At 46.3% G+C, this 21857-nt stretch overlaps 1 protein-coding gene across 7 annotated transcripts in view; it reads left to right on the top strand.

Moving 5' to 3' along the window:
- Rffl (ring finger and FYVE like domain containing E3 ubiquitin protein ligase) overlaps nucleotides 1–19839 on the top strand; it is a 72713-nt gene extending 52874 nt beyond the window's left edge. For 4 of the 7 annotated variants that reach the window (XM_042694032.1, XM_042694033.1, XM_042694023.1 and 1 more), the window contains 6 exons: nucleotides 4937–5124; nucleotides 11528–11935; nucleotides 14987–15070; nucleotides 15887–16097; nucleotides 17121–17144; nucleotides 19105–19839. In XM_042694032.1, coding sequence (XP_042549966.1) covers nucleotides 4945–5124; nucleotides 11528–11935; nucleotides 14987–15070; nucleotides 15887–16097; nucleotides 17121–17144; nucleotides 19105–19286 — 1089 coding nt within the window. In that variant the 5' untranslated portion in view covers nucleotides 4937–4944 and the 3' untranslated portion in view covers nucleotides 19287–19839. Of the gene's footprint in view, nucleotides 1–4936; nucleotides 5125–5871; nucleotides 5941–11527; nucleotides 11936–14986; nucleotides 15071–15886; nucleotides 16098–17120; nucleotides 17145–19104 lie in introns of those variants that run through there. The other 3 variants (XM_042694036.1, XM_042694029.1, XM_042694035.1) reach the window with 3 other exon arrangements.
- Nucleotides 19840–21857: the final 2018 nt, after the last annotated feature.

Below are 21857 nucleotides of genomic sequence, written 5' to 3'. Positions count from 1 at the left end.
TCCATTCTGATGGAATCCTTAACTCTTAGAGAAAATTTTACAGTGTGTGGAACTCTCTCTCTCTCTCTCTCTCTCTCTCTCTCTCTCTCTCTCTCTCTCTCCCTCTCTCCCTCTCTGTCACCTCTCTCTCTTTTTGGCAATGCTGGATAACTCTCTGCTTCTCCTCTTACTTCCCTCCTGATGGCCAGCTCCCTCCTCTGCAATTGCTTTGTCTTTTGGGTTTTCCTCTGTAGCCAGTGAATATGTCTACATTTATTTTAATGACCTTGGTCCTCTTCATCTCTTCCTTCTTTCTCTCTTTCATAGTTGTCTTTGTGTGTGTGTGTGAATGAGAGGAGAGATGCTGTGGTTAGAACTCAGGCCTAGGCAGTACTTTACCATTTGATCATACCACAGTCCTTTGCACCTTATCTTTTCATGGAAAGTCTCACTTGTTCCCCCAAGACCAGTCTGGAACTGTGACCATTCTACCAGCATAGCTGGAATGACAAGCAGAGGTCACCATATTTAGCTTATTGATTGAGATGGGGGGTCTCTTGAACTTTTGGCCTGGGCTGACCTTAAATAGCCATCCTTGCCAAGCACCCAGTGGCTCAAGCCTATAATCCTAGCTACTTTGAGGATCATAGTTTAAAGCCAACCCAGGAAGGAAACTCTGTGAGACTCTTTATCTCCAATTCATTACCAAAAACTTATTATTGGACTCAAGTGGTAGAGCATTAGCTCTGAACAAAAAAAGCTTAAGAACAGCACCCAGGCCCTGAGTTCAAGTGCCAAGACTGGCACAAAAATCAAACAGAAATAATGATCCTCCTGATCTCTGCGCCTCTTGAGAAGCCGGGATTTCAGGCATGAACCATATGCCCAGACCACAGATGGTTCTTGAAAAAATAATTACTATAGTTTTACTAATTCTCACTTCTCATTCACTTTCCAACCTGTGGTTATGAGTGTCTGTTTCTAAACTGCTCAGATCAAGAGCACACTCACGCATTCCCAAAACTAAGTCCTTTGAATGTTTTGTGTTCCTTTCTGTGTTCTCTTTTCTGGGTCATTTTTGGAACTCACAATACGCTTCAGTTTTACCCCCCCTCCCCCAAGTTTCCTTCCTGCCTCATTTCTACTAGTTTTGTTCTCATCTGCTTGCCAACAGCCAGCTTCTCTTCTGCCCAGACCATCCAGTCATCTAGTGGGTTCCCTGCCCAACTCTGGTGCTATAGATATCCAGTAAGACAAGGATTCCCACCTTTGTCTTTTAGCCTACCCATGTATATGTGACCCTCTTATGGACCAGCATGTTCTACGGGCCATCTTACCCTACCTTACCCTATCTGTGCTCTTCTCCACACACCTGCACGTGCCCCCTCCTGAGATCTTTATCCCAACAAATGATTCTACTAATTATTCTGTCATATAAATAAAGAACTCTGGGATTTGTCCTGGAGCTTCATTTTCCCATCATTCTATTTATTCATATTTTGGAGATAGAATCTCTATGTAGGGAGGGCTGACCTTGAAGTCTCAATCATCCTATCTCTGCCTCCTGAGTGCATGTACTACCACAGTTGGTTATGTCTTGCTACTTCTGCCAGAGAGCTACCTGCTCTAGCTTTTACTCCATTGCATCTTTACAGTAGGACTGCTGCAGTCTCCTGCTCCTAGCCCCCTCCCCCCCCCCCCTCTTGTGGATCTCTTTTTCCAGTCTGCTTACTGCTTAAGCGCTGACAGACAAGTGAAATCAGAAAACCTCAATCACCACCAATCCCCTGCCCCATGTTCTGCTTCATTTAAAAGTCCCAGCCTTTACCCCAATAAGCAGGGTTTTCCATGGTCCTCATTCACTTGTGTCAAGTGCTGGTCTGCCCATACCCACCGTTCAAAGCATCTTCTGGTTTCAATGTGAATGCATTTGTTTCTTTTTCAAAATGTCTTCTGTTCCCAGCGTGCTGATAATTTCTGTGTACTCTCACTTTGAGATGTGGTGCCTCATTTGAGAAGTCTGTTCTGACATGCCTCTTGCCCTTGTCGAGCTGCATTTCCACCATTGTGCTGCCCCTGCACAGACCTCAATCAATGCTGTCTGCCCTCACCTTTCACTTGTGGGCTTTACATTTCTAGTTCTCTCCTAGACTGTGAACTCCTCCAGGGTGAGGGCTACACTACCCTCACCTAGTGAGGGGAAGGGAAGCTGCTTCAGGAAAGGTTATAAACCTGCCGCAGGAGAGCTTTTCCCAGTAGTTAATGAATCACCCCTGGCCTTGGCCCTTTCACAAGGGACAGGAAAATTAAGTGGCAATTGCAAAGTCTCTAGGCATACTTTCTATCTCTACCCTCCCAGAGAAAATGTGGTAAAGGCATGTATGATGCAGATGGTCACAACTAGTATTTACTTAGTGCTTCCTGGCCTGTAGCACGTGCAGAAGAGAAACATGAAGACGGGGAAGGTATAACTTGCAGGCAGCTCCCTAAGCTGATAGTAGGGCTGTGACCCTGACTGCTGATAAGTATGCTTATCAACATGAGATTTAAAAAATAGTCAGTGAGTTCCTATTCCTTTGTTCTCATTCTGTGCCAACAAAAAGCCTTTTTACTGTACCACCTGTGCTGGGAGGAAACTTCACATCCTTATCCCAAATGAACTATTTCTTGTGAATAAGGCAGATTAGGTCCTTGTCTTCTGAGACCTTAGAGTGTTCAGAAGAGAGATACTGAGTCAGAAATGGTTTTGATGTTCAGGAAATGGAATGAGTGTGTTGGCTAGGGGAAATTTAAATATTATGATTCACTTGTTCAGTAGTCCTTGCTGAGCCACCTGTTGTGACTGGGTACTGTGAGACCATTACAGCCCCGAGTCCCAGAGAGGTCAAGGCAAGTAGGTGAGGTGCTTACAGAAGGGAAGGACATAGCACAGGTACATTGCAGACCATGTTGGAAAGCTAAGTCCCTGAAGAAGCCAGCGGCCTGTTAGAACCCTCATGTCCCAGGACGTGATTCCTTCTGGCAGGGTCCCCTTCTTTCTTTCGTGTCATGACCCACATTGGGCCTTTAGTTCCTTCCAGCTTACTGTGTCTTTGGACTATGAAAGTGCCATTGTTGAAGCAGTGAGACAGTAGAAAATACCATTCTTGTGTGACCTGATTATTGAATAGTAACATTAGATGTTTCATTTATTATCTCTGTAAGCAGAGCTGAGGCTCAGAATGTCTACACTGACTGCTGGATTCTGAGTTCAACACTCCCACATTGCAGCAAAGCTTGCTATTTAGTAGATGCTTGCTCTTAACCATCTTCAGGTTATTCTGACATGTGCGACTGGATCCTTTGTTCTGTGAGCATAGAAGTCCTCAGTCCCTGTGGCCCCTTTGAGATGTAAAATGGGAATAATGTCCAAGATGTCTTGATTAACCTGCGCTGGCCCCGATAGAGCATGGGAACTAATGTTTGTTGAGCATCTTCTACAGGCTAGGATCCACTACAGGTATGGATAAGAAACCTAGGGAACCTGGGTCTTAAGGGTAGAAAAGAAATGACCTGCATAAGAAACAGGTATTCTAAGACATTTGTATAAGTTTGGGGTACAAATCATTGGTTCATAGGAGGGCAGGTCAAGGTTCAACATGGCATAAGGAAAAAGGACCTCAGGTTTAGAGTCAGAAGGCATAGGAATTTATTTATTTATTTATGCATACATGCCAGTCCTCGGACTTGAACTCAGGGCCTAGGCATTGTCCCTGAACTTCTTTTGCTCAAGGCTAGTAGTTTACCACTTGAGCCACAGCACCATTTCTGGCTTTTTCTGTTTATGAGCTACTGAGGAATTGAACCTAGGGCTTCATGCATGCTAGACAGCAAGCTCTGTACCACTAAGCCACATTCCCAGTCCCAAGACATGAGATTTTAGGATCTCAACTCTTGTCAGGCATCTGTGGCTCAGGCCTGTAATCCTAGCTACTCAGCAGGCTGAGATCTGAGGATTGTGGTTCAAAGCCAGGCCAGGCAGGAAAGCCCTCATCAGCAAAACAGCCAGAAGTTGAGCTGTTGCTGAAGTGATGCTGTATACTAGCTGTATGTTAGACTTCTTTGAGCCTAATTTGCTTCTGTCTATCTATCATATATATATATATATATATATATTTTTTTTTTTTTTTTCTTTTAGATAGATTATTGGGGTTTTCTTTTTTTCTTTTTTCTTTTTGGTCCGGTTGTGGGGCCTGAACTCTGGGCCTGGGCGCTGTCCTTCAGCTCTTCAGCTCAAGGCTAGTGCTCTACCACTTGAGCCACAGCGCCACTTCCGGCTTTTTGCTTATGTGGTGCTGAGGAATCGAACCCAGGGCCTCAGGCATGCAAGGCAAGCGCTCTACCACTGAGCCACCTTCCCAGCTAGATAGATTATTCGTATGTTGGCCAGGTAGACTCTTAAGTGATCCTTTTGATCCTCACCCAAGTACCTGAGTTGGTATTAAGGTTCATACTGTACCCAGCTTGCCTTATCTGTATAAAGCAATTAATACCCTCCATCACCAAAGTCAATCTGAGTATGGAGGTGTGTATGTGAGATTAAGTTCCATATGTCTGTCTGCCAGCCTTAGGGATGATGTTCCTAGATAAAGTGGGTGTTAAGGAAATCCTAATTGCTAAGGTAAGAAAAAAAATGTATGTGAAATTTATTTTAAATTCAAGCCCATCAGGAATCAGCAACCTTTCAAAGGTACACCAATCTGGTAGCCCATCCTGCCCTGGCAGCATCATGTATCTGTGGACCAGTAACTGGTTGTAGAGGAGTTGACAAGGATACCCAAGGCCCCTGAAAATAAGTTCTCTGCTCCACTCACCAGATAAGGATATGCAAATCTCTGCTCACCTGTGCCCTTGGGGATAGAAACTACCATATTGGGGGTCTTAACTCTGACCTTTTCCCCTTTCCTCCCTGTACCAGATTCTATCATGTGGGCAACCTGCTGCAACTGGTTCTGCTTGGATGGACAGCCTGAGGAGGTCCCCCCACAACAGGGAGCCAGGACGCAAGCCTATTCCAATCCTGGGTACAGTTCCTTCCCTTCCCCAACAGGCTCGGAGCCAAGCTGCAAGGCCTGTGGGGCTAATTTTGCAAGCACAGCCCGAAAGGTGAGTGCTGCCTGTTTAGCCTGCTCTTCACCAGGGCCTCAGGACCCCAGGCAAGCTGCTGGTCCTGCGAATGCCTATCACCTGGCTTTTGCTTGTGTGATGCCAGGGACCAGCCTGACCCTTTCATAAGGATTTTCATAAACCAGATGCCATTGGTTCACACCTGCAATCCTAGCTATTCAGGAGGCTGAAACATGGAGATTGCAGGTTGAAGCCAGCCTGGGCAGGGAAGTTCATGAGACTCTTACCTCCAATTAGCCAGTGAAGAGCCAGAAGTGTAGCTATGGCTCAAGTGGTAGAACACTAGCTTTCAGCAAAGAGATAGTGCCCAGGCCCTGAGTTCAAGTCCTGGTGTACACACACACACACACACACACACACACACACACACACACACACACACACACACACACACACACACACACACACACACACACACACACACACACACACACACCCTGAGTTCAAGTCCTGGTATACACACACACACACACACACACACGCGCGCGCACACACACACACTGTTCATGAACAGCTGTTTAAGAGCACCTCACATGGAGCTGGACTACAGAATTCAGATATCAGTTTGGCTACTTACTAGCTCTATGACTTAGCCTCTTGTAATTCAGTCCCCCATCTGTGAAGTGTTCCATCCCAGTGCTGAGAGAATAAGCTGGGGCAAGCTATGAAGGGCGCCTGGCACAATGCTTGGAACGTAGCAGGTACCTTTGTGATTTGTTCCATTAGCTGCCATCATACAAGGCCTGACTACAGATAATCCTGCTCCTATTGAAAGCAATGTCAAGAATGTCTCAGGTACGTTAAGATCCTAGCAGACAAGACTGGGGCCTGTCTACTGTAGCAATTTCATTTGAAATGCTTGGGAGTAGGAAGGAGGATCATTGGCTGGGTGATGGTGGGTGTGGCTTGGTGGGGTGTGGCTGTCCCTTTGCAAGGGCTCAGAAGCACAGAGATTATGATTTGTAGTCCCAAGTGGGGCTGGATAGAATGTGAACCTGAAACGGTAACAATGGGAAACCAAGAGAATACTTTTTAACCTATTTGCCATTTATGAAGGACTCTTTCCTTTATTTTTGTGCTGGTACTGGGCTTGAACTCAAGTCATTATGCTTTCACTTGGTTTTTTGCTCATGCCTGGTAGACTTTTCTGCCCAGGCTAGCATTCAAACTGAGATCCTCCAGGTTTCAGCCTCCTGTGTAGGATGATGAGTGTAAGCGATCAGCACCTGGCTTTTTATTTTTAAGACAAGGTCTCACTTTGTAACCCAGGATGGCTTCAGCCTCTCAGAAATTGAGATTACAAGTTTATGCCACCATGCTTGCCTTGTCTTTTCCTTTCCCTTTCTTTTTCCCCATCCCCTTCCTGTCTTTATGGGACTGTGTTGTGGATCATACCTGAAATACCAACATTGGAGCAGAGGTAGAAAAACTGAGTTCTTAGACCAACCTGGTACACATCAATAACTATATTGATTTTCACAATAACTATATTGATTTTAGAATGACCAGACCATATTTCGTATGTGATAAAGTAGACATATCAAGTTCCTGACTGACAAATAGCATGGAAGATCTTAAAATACCTTTTTTTCAACTGAATCAGCACCTCAAGATCATATAGCTAGGAAGTGGCAGAGCCAGGACTCCAAACTCAGGCCTTGACTCCAAAGTTCCCCACCAAGAGACAGCTACATGTCCAGTTGAAGATAACAGAGCCAGACCTGAGGGCCTTAGAGCATGCCAATGATTAAAATTTTGAGCTGTTAGCTGGGCGCCAGTGGCTCATGCCTGTAATCCTAGCTACTCAGGAGGCTGAGATCTGAGGATCATGGTTCAGAGGCAGCCCAGGCAGGAAAGTCCCTGAGACTCTTAACTCTGACTACCAGAAAACCGGAAGTGGTGCTGTGGCTCAAGTGGTAGAGCACTTGGTCTTGAACTGAAGAGCTCAGGGACAAAGCCCAGGCCCAGAGTTCAAGACCCATGACTGACCAAAACATAAATAAATAAATGAGGAGCTGTCTCCTACCATTGATTGGAAAGAAGTTACTGAATATCACCAGAGATAGGGAGAATGGGGTGAAGGAGGCCTTCTCTGATCCAGCCAAGGAGGTTGGGGCAGCAGCACCAACCATGAGACCAGAGACCAGCTGCCAAATAAAGAAAGCTTTATGAGGTTAGACAAATCCAATTTTGAGGCTGAGAGATGGTTATTGGTACAATGCGCCCCCCCCCATAAAAGTATGCATTGATTTTGTACAATTCACATGAATTTTGTGAATACGAAGGATGTTTTCTTGGACAAGTAGTACTCATTTGTAATTTCATGCTTAAGTGGATCAGTATTCTTCAGGGTTTGGCATTTCACAGCCAGAAGCTTTTAAGCTGTCTTTTCTACAAGTGGTTGAAATGAACTGATCACATGAGTCCTACTGTTGATTCGTCTCCATTGTGGTCACTGTTTTCTACATGCTCATTGGGTGGACTACATAGATAATGCTAAGGAATTCCAGAGCAAATAAAGTAAGCTTGTATCTCCCTCATTCCACAAGTTTCCAGTGTTGGAGAGAAGTGGCAAGCTGCAGTTTTGCAGAAACCTCATCTGTACTGGCTCTCTACCTATCTTGAAGCAGTGACCCTGAGGTCTGGGAGGGGTTCTGGCAGCCAGCTTCTTTAGTTGGGCCAGTTTGAGAAGGGTGGGGAGGTTGTGCTTGCCTCAGAATGGAAAGATAACTGAGGAGAAAGAGAATAAAACATGACTGTCACCTTTCTATGAGTGTCCACTTTCTGCTGAGGTGTATATAAAAATCCTTAAGACTGGCAGGCAAGAGTCCTGCTAAGGTCTCTTGCCTTAAGGTGGACCTTAGCAGTGCTAGAGCACATAGGCAGGCTGCCATGGGAAAGGAATTTCAGCTGGGTCAAGGGGAGCCAGTGAAGCACCCCACACTGAGTCCCTGAGGAGTTGTGCCTCCTTGAGGCACCACTGTCAGCTTTGGCTGGATGTCAGTGTTTGAGAACATCTGGGCATCTCCGCAGGCACGTGGCTCTCTAATTCATCTTTCTTGCTGTCTTGTTGGTCTGATGTCTTTGGTGCATTTCCTTTGCTTGTTCTGCCCCATTTGCTAATGTCTTTCCTCTTTCCTTTTTTTCTCTTGCCACTGCATGAGGGGCTTTGTAGCCTCAAGCCCTATGCTACTTCTTTAGGGTATGTCTCAGAGGCTTGCTTACTTCACAGTCCCTGTGGGCAGGGGCACACAGAAGCTGGTTAGTTGTCTTGCGTCATGTATGTATGTGTGTGGGTGTTTGTGTGTGTGTGTTTGTGCACATGTGCATGTGTGTATGTATTTGTGTGCTAGTACTGGGCTTGAACTCAGGACTTGGGTGTTGCCCTTTGGCTTTTTCTTTTTGCTCCAGGCTATCACTCTACCACTTGAGCTACACTTTCACTTTTGTTTGTTTGCTTTTTTGGGTCCAGTCATGGGGCCTGAACTCTGGGCCTGGGCACTGTCCCTCAGCTCTTCAGCTCAAGGCTAGCGCTCTACCACTTGAGCCACAGCACCACTTCCGGCTTTTTTCTTTTTTTGCTTATGTGGTGCTGAGGAATCGAACCCAGGGCCTCTGGCATGCAAGGCATGCGCTCTACCACTGAGCCACCTTCCCAGCCCCTACACCTTCACTTTTAAGATTTTTTGTTGTTGTTGTTGGTTGTGGGCCTTGAGCTCTGGGCCTGAGTGCTGTCAGCTCTTCAGCTCAAGGTGAGTGCTCTACCACTTGAGCCACAGTGCCACTTTCAGTTTTCTGGTGGTTTATTGGAGATAAGAATTTCACCATAGCCTTTCCTGCCTGGGCTGCCTTTGAACCATGATCCTCAGATCTCAGCCTCCTGAGTAGTTAGGATTACAGGTATGAGTCACCAGTGCCCAGCTTAAGATTTTTTATGATGGTTAACTGGAGATGAGAGTCTTAAGGACTTTCCTCCCTGGGCTGGCTTCAAATCATGGTCCTCACAATTCAGCCTCTTGAGTAACAAGGATATAGGCAGGAGCCGTCAGTGTGGCTGTTTTTGCATTTTGACCTCACATCCAACAAGACACACACACACATCTCTCTCTCTCTCTCTCTGAAAAGAGTGGTTTGGATTTGACCAATTGAGCAATGCTGACTTTATAATTGGGCCAAGGTAGGTCTTGTCAGACTGCCTTGACTTAAGTAATGTTCCATGCTAGGACCACAGCTTTATGAGGCCTCTTCATTTCACTGCTAGCTATCTTAAACACACTCCCCACAGGAAAGATTTTCATATGAATGAACTCCAAACACCCATTTCTACGTGTATGGTTGCTGCCTGCCGAGCCTTCTGGTGCTGGCACAGCTGCAAATCCTTTTGCCGTCAAGTCCATACAGCTACAGTCTGGTTACTGCTGGGAGGAGAAAAGGGGGCTTTGTGTGCCCTTCACAATGCTTTCTAAGCTGTAATAACCTACACTGGATGAGAAGCATGTCCTCCCTGTGTGAGTGACACACAGACACGTTCTGACCAGAACTATCTTGACTTTGCACACTTCCCCTGCAGCCCCCACCAGGCTTCTGTGGTCTTGCCTATGAGAACCTAAGTCTCTGGGGCATTCTTTTATAGCTCGAACAGCTTTCCATATTTAGAAAGGAGGGAGAAGAAACATGTAGGTCAGTACTTAAGTCACTGCAGCGTGAAAAGCTTCCAACTTCTTTAGAGGATCAGGGAGGGTGCCCTTGAGGACAATCCCAGGGTGCTCAGGAATTATCTTCCTTGGGAGGGTGACCTGCCACTGGTTGGAACTGCACTCAGCCAGATGTCACTGTTCGTGGGCAGGCTGTGGGTTGTGCAATCTTGGTGTGCCGTCTGTGACTGTGGGAGTGGCTGCTGCCAGGCAGTGCCAGCTTGCTGGTCAGGCGCACTTGTCGCTTAACTAAGACACTGTGTGCTTTCACAGAGGAGAGCAGGGCGCCCTCTTGTACTGTGTAAATATTTATTTTGCTAATGCCCTATGCACCACCGACTTCCCAGCACTTGCTGGAGTAGGAGAGCCTGGTATCAGCCCCTGTGGACAGGATACTGGCTTGGGAGCTGGAAAGCCAGGCTCCCAATTCAGTCCTGCTGGCTGCCTTCATGGTTCTGCACGAGGCAGCATGGTCAGGAGGGAAGACCGTGATTGTGGGGCAGCGCACTCAGACATTCTGTGTGAGTTCCAGCTCTGGCATTATTGCCTGACCTTAAATGTAGTACTTGATCTCCCTCATCTCTGGATGCTTCCTCTGTGAACCTGGGAAGACCACTAATGCCAGGGTGCTTAGGGAAAGAAATGACAAGCCAGGCATACTTTTAACACGAAGTAGCCCCTCATTAAACTGAATATTAACAACCCAGGCCTATTATCCCTATAAAAGCCAGGCAGAAGGAGAACTGGGAGTTTGAGACCAGTCTGGATTGCATATGAATTTCAAGGCCAACCGAAGCCACACAGCAGGGGTTGGGGGGTATAGTGGTAGAGTGCTTGTTTAGCATTTACAAGATCCTGGGTTTAACTTCTAGCACCACACATATACATAAAGAACAGACAAAAACTGTAATTGTCATACATTTCCTCAGCACTAATGCAAGAAGAATGAGAGTTTAGGGTTTGGATCCTGATTCTTAGCTTCAGCTTTAAGACAGCTAACACTGAGGATTCACTATGTGTCAGTTAATTTCCTTTCCTTTTCTTTTCTTTTCATCAGTTGTAGGGCTTGAACTCTGGGTTGGGCGCTATCCCTCAGCTCTTCAGCTCAAGGCAAGTGCTCTACCATATGAGCCACAGCACCACTTTCGGCTTTTTCTAGTGGCTTATTGGAGATAAGAGTCTCATGTACTTTCCTTGCCCAGGCTGGCTTTGAAGTGTGATCCTCAGATCTCAGCCTTCTGAGTAGCTAGGATTATAGGTGTGAGCCACTGGCGCCCGGCTCTGTCAGTTAATTTTCAATGCACTCTTTTTCTCATAGCAACCCTCTGAGGTAAGTACTGTTACCAGTCCACTTTACAGACAGGGAGGCCGATTCCAAAGTGTGCTACTGCAAGAAGTTGAGGGAGAGACATAAGAAAAATGCAGAGCATTTTGATGCCAAGCTGGTAATAGTAGTAGTTACTAACTTAATTCCTTTTATTAAGTAAGCCTTAAATTATGAATTTCAAGTGTTCTGTACATGGACACACAGTTACAGGCACGAAGTCTGAAATCTGCAAAGTAGCTGGTATCCTTGGATTCAGGAAAAACCTAGTAAGGTGAGTGCCTGATGTGGCAGTCCTGTCGCTCTATCTTGCTCTGCCTTGTTCTCAGGCTGACTGCTTTCCTCTACTTCTTGCTCTAAGCAGCAGACCTGCTTGGACTGTAAGAAAAATTTCTGCATGACCTGTTCGAGCCAGGAGGGGAATGGGCCCCGCCTCTGCCTTCTTTGCCAACGGTTTCGAGCCACATCCTTTCAGCGGGAGGAGCTCATGAAGATGAAGGTGAAGGACCTCAGGGACTACCTCAGCCTCCACGATATCTCCACTGAAATGTGCCGGGAGAAAGAGGAGCTGGTGTTCTTGGTGCTGGGCCAGCAGCCTATAATCTCCGAGGAGGACAGGACTCGTGCTCGCACCTTGTCCCCAGACTTCCCCGAGCAGCAGGCCTTCCTGAACCAGCCTCACACCAGCACTGTACCAGCTACCTCACCCAGCCTCCCTTCTTCACCTACACAGGCCACCGCTGGTCCCCAAGCCCAGGCTCAGGAAAACCAGGTATGGGTCCATGTGCAGTCCCTGCACCCCAATGCAGGCCGAAGGGCCCATTTCCACTCCTGCAGCATTGTGGGAGTTGGTGTGAGGTGAAGTCTCTTCTGCCTGCCAATGCAGGATCTTTCCTGATGTCAGGCTCATGCCTTGCTTTCTTCAGAGAGAATATGCTTGCTACTATGCTTTTGAGTCTTGTTGGTTAATACTTCCATGTTTTAAACATTAAAACAATAAAGTTATTGGTTAGAAATGTTTTGAAAGTGCTCACCATCAACTTCAAATTTAGCTCTGTTCAAATTTGTGCCTAACTCCCATTTGTCCAGTTGTCTTTAGCTGGATTGGGATGCTTGGTAATAAGGCACATAGGAATAGAGGACAATGCGAGGGGGGGGGGTTACTGTGACAGGACCCTGATGCCCTTCTGGTCACTGTGTGAAAGCAGCAGGGGCTGGCTGTACATGTTAAACTCTAAGCTGCTTGTAGCCCCAGGAAGCCTGGAAAAGGTAAGATTAGAACAGTGCACTGACCACTGCCAACTCAAGCATGGGAGCACAGCAGTGAGTAACACACCGTCTTTGTCCTCAGACAGCCCAGGTGTAACCACATAGAGGCGCTCCTGGATTTGGGTGAGGTCAGGAGTGGTGGTGTCACACAGATCTAAGGAACACCTAACTGCCATCTGTGTATAGGAGTTGGACAAGGGTGGGACATGAATCAAGGCTACAAGATCTGGACTCCAAATCCCTCCTGCCTTTTCCATTTGGTATCTAACCTTCCTTATTCATTCTAGGCAAACATTCCATCACTGAGTTGCATTCCTAGCCCCATATCCATCTTTGTCACTGACCCTTGGTCACTTAGGGCAAACTTGGAGCTTACTCCAGTGAAATGGGGCTTCTTTTTTTTTTTTTTTGGTCGGTTGTGGTGCTTGAACTCTGGGCTTGGATGCTGTCACTGCACTCTTCAGCTCAAGGCAAGAGCTCTACTGCTTGAGCCACAGCACCACTTCCAGTTTTCTAGTGGTTTACTGGAGGTAAGAGTCTCATGGACTTTCCTGCCCAGGCTGGCTTTGAACTGTGATCCTGAGATCTCAGTCTCCTGAGTAGCTAGGATTACAGGCATGAGCCACCATTGCTTGGCAAATAGGGCTTTTGATCTTGCTTGGAAGGAGGAAAGCCATGAACACTGCAATATGTTTGAAGAGTTGGGAGCTGCTCAGGGCTGACAAAGTGCTCATGTTGTCTGTCCCCCCACATGGTGTGGACAGCTGAGGCTCTTGTTTATGATCACTTTCTTTGCCAGGACTGGGCCCAGTTCAGCTCTTGACAGGCACGCTGAGGCATAAAGGCCAGCGTGATGGCATAACTTAACTGGGAGAAACCATTTAACCCCCTGGTTGACTTGAGCATGATTTTCTCCCTAGCTGGGCCTTCACACTTTCCTAAGCTCTAGTTCTTAAGTTTCATCTCTTGTTCTATACACATCCCTCTTTTTGCTTGGTTTTTGGATCACTTCTCTGCCTATGGGGAACCAGGAAAGGAACTCAAAATTATTTTCCCTACAAAATCTTCAGGTAGACTTTTCAACAAGAGATGATAAATTCTTGTCATTAACCAGAAATTTCTAGCTTGCACCTACAGGTCACAGTATATACTAGAGATTAGTGAGTTCTTTCCTTTGTGGTTTTCAGAGGATCTTTGCATTAACCCACTTCTTCTATTCTGGTGAGATCTACATTTTTTTTGCAAGCAGAAAAAACAGGCATAGGGAAGTTAGGTAACTGGTGCAAGGTGTCTGGTAAGTCCAAAGCAGCTCAATGCTTGTTGCACTAGGGTTCTGTCCTTTACCTTTAATGCCCTAGCAACAGTTGTTAAGGAAGTGTGTTCAGCGAACATACCAGAGTACAGATACAGTGGGTTTTGATGTAGCTATGGGCTAGTGGGAAGCAAGAGCATGCTTTTATAGCATGCAGTTTCTTTCTCTAGGGAAAAGTTATCTACTCGGACACAGCTTAGCTTCTGAACTGACTCCAAGGGGACAGCAAGGAGCTAGTGGGCGTCACCACATCTGCCCAAAGCTAAAGAGAACTATATTGATGGAGGAGACACTTTCTCAGATGCATCCATACACACGTTCATTTTTTGCCATCACGTTGGCCTTTGGTGTTTCATTTCCATTGTAGTAGTTTGGCTCTCTTGATGAGGGCTAGAGCCCACAGGTCCCTTTACTGGCACACCAGTAAAGGTCTGGTGGGAAGGTCTGTGAACTCTGGTGCACAAGTTAGGGCTCTGTGGATAAATGGTGGTGAGACTAGAAGCTTACAAGGCAGAAACTCATAAAGGGGCACCCAGCAGGCTCCTTTTGAGAAGCTAGAAGCCTGAGCAGAGTGGAACTCCTCAAGCTGAGACATGTATGTTCTGTGGTCTTAGGCATAGGTTCTTAAATTATGATGACAAAATTGAACTAGGTTTCCAGACAGTTCTTAGAATATGTTGTGTTGATTACAGCAGTGACCAGGCTGGAGCGGGGCTAAGGTGAGGGTCTGGAAACTGTCCCCTTGGAGTTGGGTGAGGAGCCAGGGAAACATGAAGCTTGAGGAGAACATGGTAGAAGCTGTTTGGAAAACCCACAGCCATTGGTCTGAGGGGACAGAACAGGGGCCGTGAGTAGAAGTTGTAAGAGGACACTTTGGAGTCTGTGGTGGAAATAAACATGATGATAGAGAGCAGTCCAGCAGTGGGATAGCCACAGCTATTGTCCTTTTACCCCAGAAGTTCAAGCTGAGCACACACTGACAGTGGGTGGCAGCTAAGGCCAGTCTGTTGGTCACCAGAGTTAGTGGACTTTTATTTTGAGGCAGCTAGCTGTGTATCCTCTGAAATCTGTTTATATTGTTTGTACCTGACAGTTGGTATTAGAGTAGGTGTTTGTGATGCTTTTGGGTTGCCTCCAGTTGTGGGAGATGGGTATGGACTTTATGTGAGCTGAGAGAGGTCCATGCCATGCAAATCACTGAAGCATCTCTATAGATGTGATGGCACCTTTCTCTTCCCACAGGCCAATGGCCATGTGTCTCAGGACCACGAGGATCCCGTCTACCTGCAGAGCACAGCCAGAACACCTGCTGAGGATGAGACCCAGGTGGGGCCTCTGCTCAGGTCTGGGCCTTTGTCTTTGTTCTTTGTTTGGAGTGTTCCTATGCCTTTGCAGACTCAGAACCCAGGCTGTGGTAACAGTTTGGGAATCCCCTTTTCTGGGGACTTCGTGCCAGCATTCCAATTTAACCTTGAGTGCTGTCCTGTGTGTGAGCAGGTGTGAGGTTGCCATGTGGACCTGGGGAGCCTCTTAACCCAGTCTTGAGAGCTGCAGTGGGCAGGCTCTGGTGCAGCTGTGAAAATCTTGTGCTTGTCTTCTGCTTCTAGGACAGCAGTAGCCTTGTGAAGGGAAGGGGCCAGATGAGACAGGTTTAGGTCTCAGGCAGGGCCTAGAAAAGCCACTAGGACCATGAAGGATGGTGGGACAGTGTATGGAGGAACATCTGCCAGGGAGAGGTGCAAACTCTCCCAAATAGGAAGGGCCAGCTCCATACCTGCTGGCTGCTGCGCTCTCACCTTTCATCTTTACAGGAAGTCTGTGTGGTTGGACTGCTCTCTCTCCTTCATGGAGGGGCCGGCAGGCTTAAAAGAGGGATGCGACTTGCCAAATCGTATTACTTAGCTTTTAGTCAGTAGAGTAGTAAGGATTCCTACATAGGGCCCAACCAGTGTTTCTGCTTCAACAGCAAACAGTAGGTCAAGAAAAGATCAGTGATCAGTCTTTTTTACAATGTCAAGCATCATGCCAAGTACTCTGTCTCTATTCTCTCTTCTTGAGGTGTGATGGATGTTTTGGGGTCTTTGGAGACAGGTTAAGGGTGCACAAGAGCTGAAACCTCTAATCTTGTCTTTGCCATTACAGTCCATTGACTCAGAGGATGGTTTTGTCCCAGGCCGGAGGGCCTCTCTGTCTGACCTGACACACCTGGAAGACATCGAAGGCCTGACGGTCCGGCAGCTGAAAGAGATCCTAGCTCGCAACTTTGTCAACTACAAGGGCTGCTGTGAGAAGTGGGAACTGATGGAGAGAGTGACCCGGCTGTACAAGGATCAGAAAGGACTGCAACACCTGGGTGAGGGGCGAGGCTGTCCAGGTGGCAGCTGCACAGAGCTCTGGAGCATCTGCTGTCATTCCAAATGAGATGACATTGACTACAGTCAGTCCTGTACTTAGCAGTGGGAGCAGTCAACTTGTACATTTGCACCATCTAACAATCTGCCTCTTAGGGCTAAATACCAAGACTGGGCTAGGCATTTACTCCTCCGAGCTGCCCATGCAGTAAGCTTCAGCAGCATAGCCCTCTCTTTGTGGAGCCCAGATTTTCACTGAGGATTTCCAGGTCTACATTCAGGGCCCTTCTGTCCTCCACTCATTAACAGAACTTGATTCTAAACTCGGGAGACTGAAAAGTGAATCCTGGTGCATGGAGGAAGTATCTGTTCTGCCTGTACCTGGGCTCTACCTTTATTTCCCAAGGCATCTTACATGTTACCATTTTTATGAGATGGCCAGAATAATATCTGTGTCTGGGGTTTGGCAAGAAATGCTTTAGACTATGTCCTCATTATTGATCATGATATTTTTTTTGAGGTGGTGGTACAGTGGTGGGGTTTGAACTAAGGGTCTGTGCTTGCTAGGTAGGCACTTGACCACTTAAATTACAATACTAACCTGCTGCCAGAGTCTCAGTCTTCCCTTTGGGATTGTCTGAGGAATCTCCCTAGAGTTGTAAGGACCTGAGGAACAGTATTGACTGTAAGTGGGAATTTTATTCAGAATCCTGGACTCACTAAAACAGCCAGATTTTCCATTCTTCCTTGATTTTAATGCTGCCTTCCATGGCAGTAGGAATCTCCAGTGCCCTTGTAGTTGGCAGTTTTGTGTGTGCAGACCAGGGGACTGGCTTTTTTAAAGAGCAGAGCAGATGTAGCACAGGTGCTCCATGTGAGTCCTCAGCTTGTAGAGCAAGAGAGAGCACAGTGTCTATCCAGAGTCTAGCCAAGCCCAGATCCCAGCATGAAAGGCTGGCAGCAGGCGGCTACTCTCCTATGTCATCACCCTGTCACACATTCATGCATCTTTCTTTCCTTTTCAGTGGGTGGTGCTGAAGACCAAAATGGTAGGTAATTGTTGGAGAAGGGGCTTAGACTTAGTTCTATCCTTCTCTCCTTCAGCCCTATGAGGTTCACAATCTAATTGTGAGCATATGAGTTTCCAGAGGAAGGGTATGCAGAAACTCACAGAACCAATTTCTCAACATCTTTGGCACAGGCTGCTGATGGGCACGATGGGGCTGCTGAGGCATAGGAACCATGTGTAGTATAGGGTGGGGACCTGTGAGAGCCCTGTCTAAGGAAGCGGCAGCAGAGCTGTTTAGGAGACAGTGGCTGCTAAGCTGTTACATAGTTAGCTTTCTGCTGCCGTATACCCAGGACACACTAGTGTTAAGTCCCTAACACATACTGCTGAATGTTCTAAAATAGGCTGTACGTTTTCTGGGACTTCTTTCCAAGAAAGATCATTCTCAATAGTGTTAGAGCCGACAAAGTATTTCAAAACTTTTCCAGAAGACTTTTCAAATTTGTTCCCTTTGGTCTCCTACTCAGAATGGAGCAGAGTTGAGCTTTCCTTCATTCTCTGTGATCACTTGGAGGTACATGATACCAAGATCAGGATGCTCACTTGGGGCCTGCCTTCTCTCATTCCTTGGGAGACTGCTGACCCTCTGAGGTTGAAGGTTTATTGATAACTCCCCTAAGTTATAACTACAATTCTATACATTGCTCCAGTTTATCTTAATATCTGTATACTTTCAATTCTTCCAGATTATAGCCACAAAGGAGATAAATAGGTTTTATTTCCCATTTACAGCCAGTTCACCATCTGGGGGAAGTATTTCTTCACTTTTTGAGTAGTTCAGAAAAAGAGGAAGAGAAAGAATGGGTGCAACAGATTAGGGGAATTCCCAGCTGGTAGAAGGGACTGCTGTGTGGACAGGTCTGGTTATGGCTGTCTGGTTTAGGCTGCATTTTGAGACACTTGATAGCTAGGCTATTGAACATGAAGATTTTTCTGTGTGGCTGAACTAGGGTGCTGTCTTATCCCTCTATTGGCACAAGCCAGTTAACAATTATTCATGGGAGTCTCAATAAATGTGCACAGGGCATTTAATACCATCTTGATAGTCTCTACCAAGGCCATACCTGCCATGAACCATCTCAGCAACTGTGTTCTCTTGGGCAAGCCACTTAACTCTTTGGCCCCTTGCCTCATCTAGGAAATGAGTAATAAGGATATTTCCCAGGTCCTGTAAGTTCATATCCACAGTTTTGAGTAAATACTGTTATTATCTTGAGAGTGTTATCAGACATTTAGAGAATATGTATCAGGTGACCAGTGTTTCAAGGATTCAAAGATGCATATCTGACTTCAGAACATACGACAGATGTTAAGTATATGATTGTAGAAAATGGCTGAATATGATCAATTAAGGAGCTCTTAAGTCCACTGGGGGGATAAGTGGGCAAGCCAAAATTATAATGCAACGTGGTAAGCATCAGGGGTTATGAATAAAGGTCTTCCTTGCTCTTCCCTTGAGGAGATTATGGGATACCAGAGGCCTTCTTGTTCCTGGGCTATATTACACTGGGACTATGTTTACAGATAAGCCTTGTGATTGTTAATGAACCATTCATTATAGTTCTGTTTATATCTAAACTTTTTTGAATCACTTTTATCTTTTCTGCATGTTCTGCCTCAGGGGATAATGAGTCCCTTAAGTACCACTCACTCAGTATATTACAGCCTCAATTGTCTGAAAATGGTTTTTCAGCTTTGAGGACTTTGCCTTAGTTCTCATGTTCTGGCATGAGTCTGAGCTGCAAATGATATACTTTAAATCAGAGTCCTTGCAGGAGGTATGGATTACAGAAGCAACTGGAGCTAGTTACTGAGGGAGTGTTCTTGGAAGAGCTCTATTTGGGGGAAAATGTATGGGCTTGGGGGTGCATTCTTTCTCTCCCACATTTTGCTCTGTACACTGACAGTTCCCTCTGTCCCTTTCTGCCCTATTTGTGCAGGAGCAGCAGTGCCATCTGGCCTGGAGGAGAACCTATGTAAGATCTGCATGGACTCACCTATTGACTGTGTTCTGCTGGAGTGTGGCCACATGGTGACCTGTACCAAGTGTGGCAAGCGCATGAATGAATGTCCCATCTGCCGGCAGTATGTGATCCGCGCAGTGCATGTCTTCCGGTCCTGAGGGTTTGCATCAGCTTCTACAGTGCCTTATAGGATGTAGCCCAGGGTGTCTGAGTTCAGGGTGGTCAGCTTGTGTAGAGGCAGACTATCAGAAGAAATTCTGCAGTGTTCCCAAGACCAGGGAAAGCAAAGATGCCATGTTATCTCTAGGCATACCTATCTTGCCATGGAGGCATGGCTCTTGATGAGCTGAGCTCTGGGCCAGTGGGAACTGGTGCAGATCCCCTGGGTAAGGGACCGTTTCAGTGACAGAGGATGTTCAGAGCTTGGACCACGTTTCCCGCCCTCTAAGAACCTAGGCACGCTTCCTCCTGTGCCCTACTAGCTCCCTAAGCACACCTTCCTATCTCATCAATCAGAAGTCCTGCTAGAGATGGTTCCCTTCCAGACATTAGGATTTAAATTTCTGGTCTCTGTGCTTTAACATACATTTAAAGTCTCTTGCTACAATGCTTAAAATCCACTTGTTTCTTTGGACCAAAAAAAATGTGAATTTTTCAGTGGTTCTTAGGACAGAATTTGGATCAGTAAACTTAATGATGGTGAAAATGACACAGGGGTGCTATAGAAAAGCCTCAGTTGTCAAGCATCACTTCCTTGAGTGCTGGTGTTGGAAGCCACCAGACTCCTGACCTACTCTTAGGAACCAACGAAGCACCCAACTGCCGGGAAGTCCAGCCACCTGCAAGCTGATCTCTGCTGCTGCTGCTTTTGGGGCTGACTTTGCCCCATCTGTAATCTAGGACTATGAGGAAAGGAAGCACTGGGTGACTTGCTGCTTTGCCTTCTAAGCCTCCTTTTCCAACAGGCAAAATGTTGGTCTCACTCTAGGCAAGAACTTGGGCACAGAACTTTGCTTTTCTCTAATCATGAGGAATTTCCTGGAGAAACAGTAAAGCCAAAGGTTTGGAAAATACTAAATGATACCAGATTCTGCCTGTTAGCAGACAGCCAGAAATTCCTAATTTCAGAGCCAGGTGCTGGTGGCTCATGCCTGTAATCCCACTCAGAAGCCTGAGATCTGAGGATCACGGTTCAAAGCCAGCCCCGGCAGTAAAGCCTGCAAGACTCTTTAATAAACCACTCAGAAAACTCTAGTGGCACTGTGGCTTAAGTGGTAGAGTGCTACACTTGAGTTGAAGAGCTGAGGGACAGCTCCCAGGCCCAGAGTTCAAGCCCCATAACCGACAAAAAAAAAAAAGAAAAAAGAAAAATTACTAGCCAGGAGTGGGTGGCTCATGCCTATAATCCTAGCTACTCAGGTGACTGAGATCTGAGGATCACGGTTCAAAGGCAGCCCGGGCAGGAAAGTCCGTGAAACTATCTCCAATTAACCACTAGAAAACCAGAAGTGGTGCTGTGGCCCACGTGGTAGAGCGCTTGCCTTGAGCTGAAGAGCACAGGGACAGCACCCAGGCCCAGAATTCAAGCCCCACAACTGACCAAAAAAAAAAAATCCTAATTTCATTCCTTTCTCAGCCGATTGATTTGGGGGGCAGGTCTGGAGGCCCTTTAACCGTGAATAGGTGATGCTTAGGGTCTTTGTACCACCACTGAAGAGAGTGGCTGAAGGCTCTATACTTCACTGGAAAAGCTCAACAAAGCACAAAACATATACCATCAGAAAAGCTGTGTTTACTCCTATTCCCAGTGGACAGACTATGAAAACCCTTAACACTTGAGCAGGCTTTGACAGATCCCTACCCCTCCCATACACTGTAACTGAGATGAGTGCAGAAGCGCCTGTTAGGACTCCAGAAGGCAGAAGGAAACCTAAGGAGGATCCACTAATGCTTAAGTTTTCTATCAAACCCCAAACACCTTTAGGGATAGTTGTGGGCAGAACCCTACTCTGCTTACCTCAACACCTACAGGAAATCTGGATGATCTAATTCTGGGCAGTAGCCTTGGGAAGTGTTGGGAGAATCAAATTTCCCTCTAAGGACTCCACCTTTAGCCCTTCTGCTGGACAGATAAGTACTATAGTTTACAGTGCCTCCAGTTTAGCTAAGAATTATGTACTCAGCTACTCTTAAGTACACTGTGAAGCAGGTCTATGTGCAGCTCAGACCTAGCAATAACTTCAAGGCAGACGCTGGATCTCTCCTTCTTTTCTCTGCTGAGGCCTTGACTTACTCCTAGATAGGAACTGAAAATAATATACTGATGGCTGGCTAATAACCTTTGTAAGAATTAGAACTGACATTTACTCATTTAAATAACTTGCCTTTTTAAGTCTCAATTTAGGTTTCAATTTGGGGGGAAAAAAAAGGGTGTCAAACCACCCTTTTGGGGGGAGGGTAATGGTTTTTATTACTCCAAATAAAAATTGGGAGTTCCAAGATCCCATTCCAGTTAGTCTTTAGCCCATTTAGAAAATCTGATTTTTTGTTTTAAATCCTTAAATCCTCTCCTGTCTCTCATGGATCCTTGGTCTTAATTACACCTAATTCTTCCAATTATCTTATGGCTTTTGCTGTGATTGCTCTGAGATTTCAGTTGAGACTTGTTTTAAAGGACTTGGGACAGCTGATTCCAATACATTGGAATTGTTGGATCCAAACTAAAAAGC

The sequence above is a fragment of the Dipodomys spectabilis genome, unplaced genomic scaffold (genome assembly GCF_019054845.1).
Source record: "Dipodomys spectabilis isolate Male_0828 unplaced genomic scaffold, ASM1905484v1 ptg000004l, whole genome shotgun sequence".
In the NCBI taxonomy this organism is placed as follows: domain Eukaryota; kingdom Metazoa; phylum Chordata; class Mammalia; order Rodentia; family Heteromyidae; genus Dipodomys; species Dipodomys spectabilis.
This window is presented reverse-complemented; position numbering and strand designations above follow the sequence as displayed.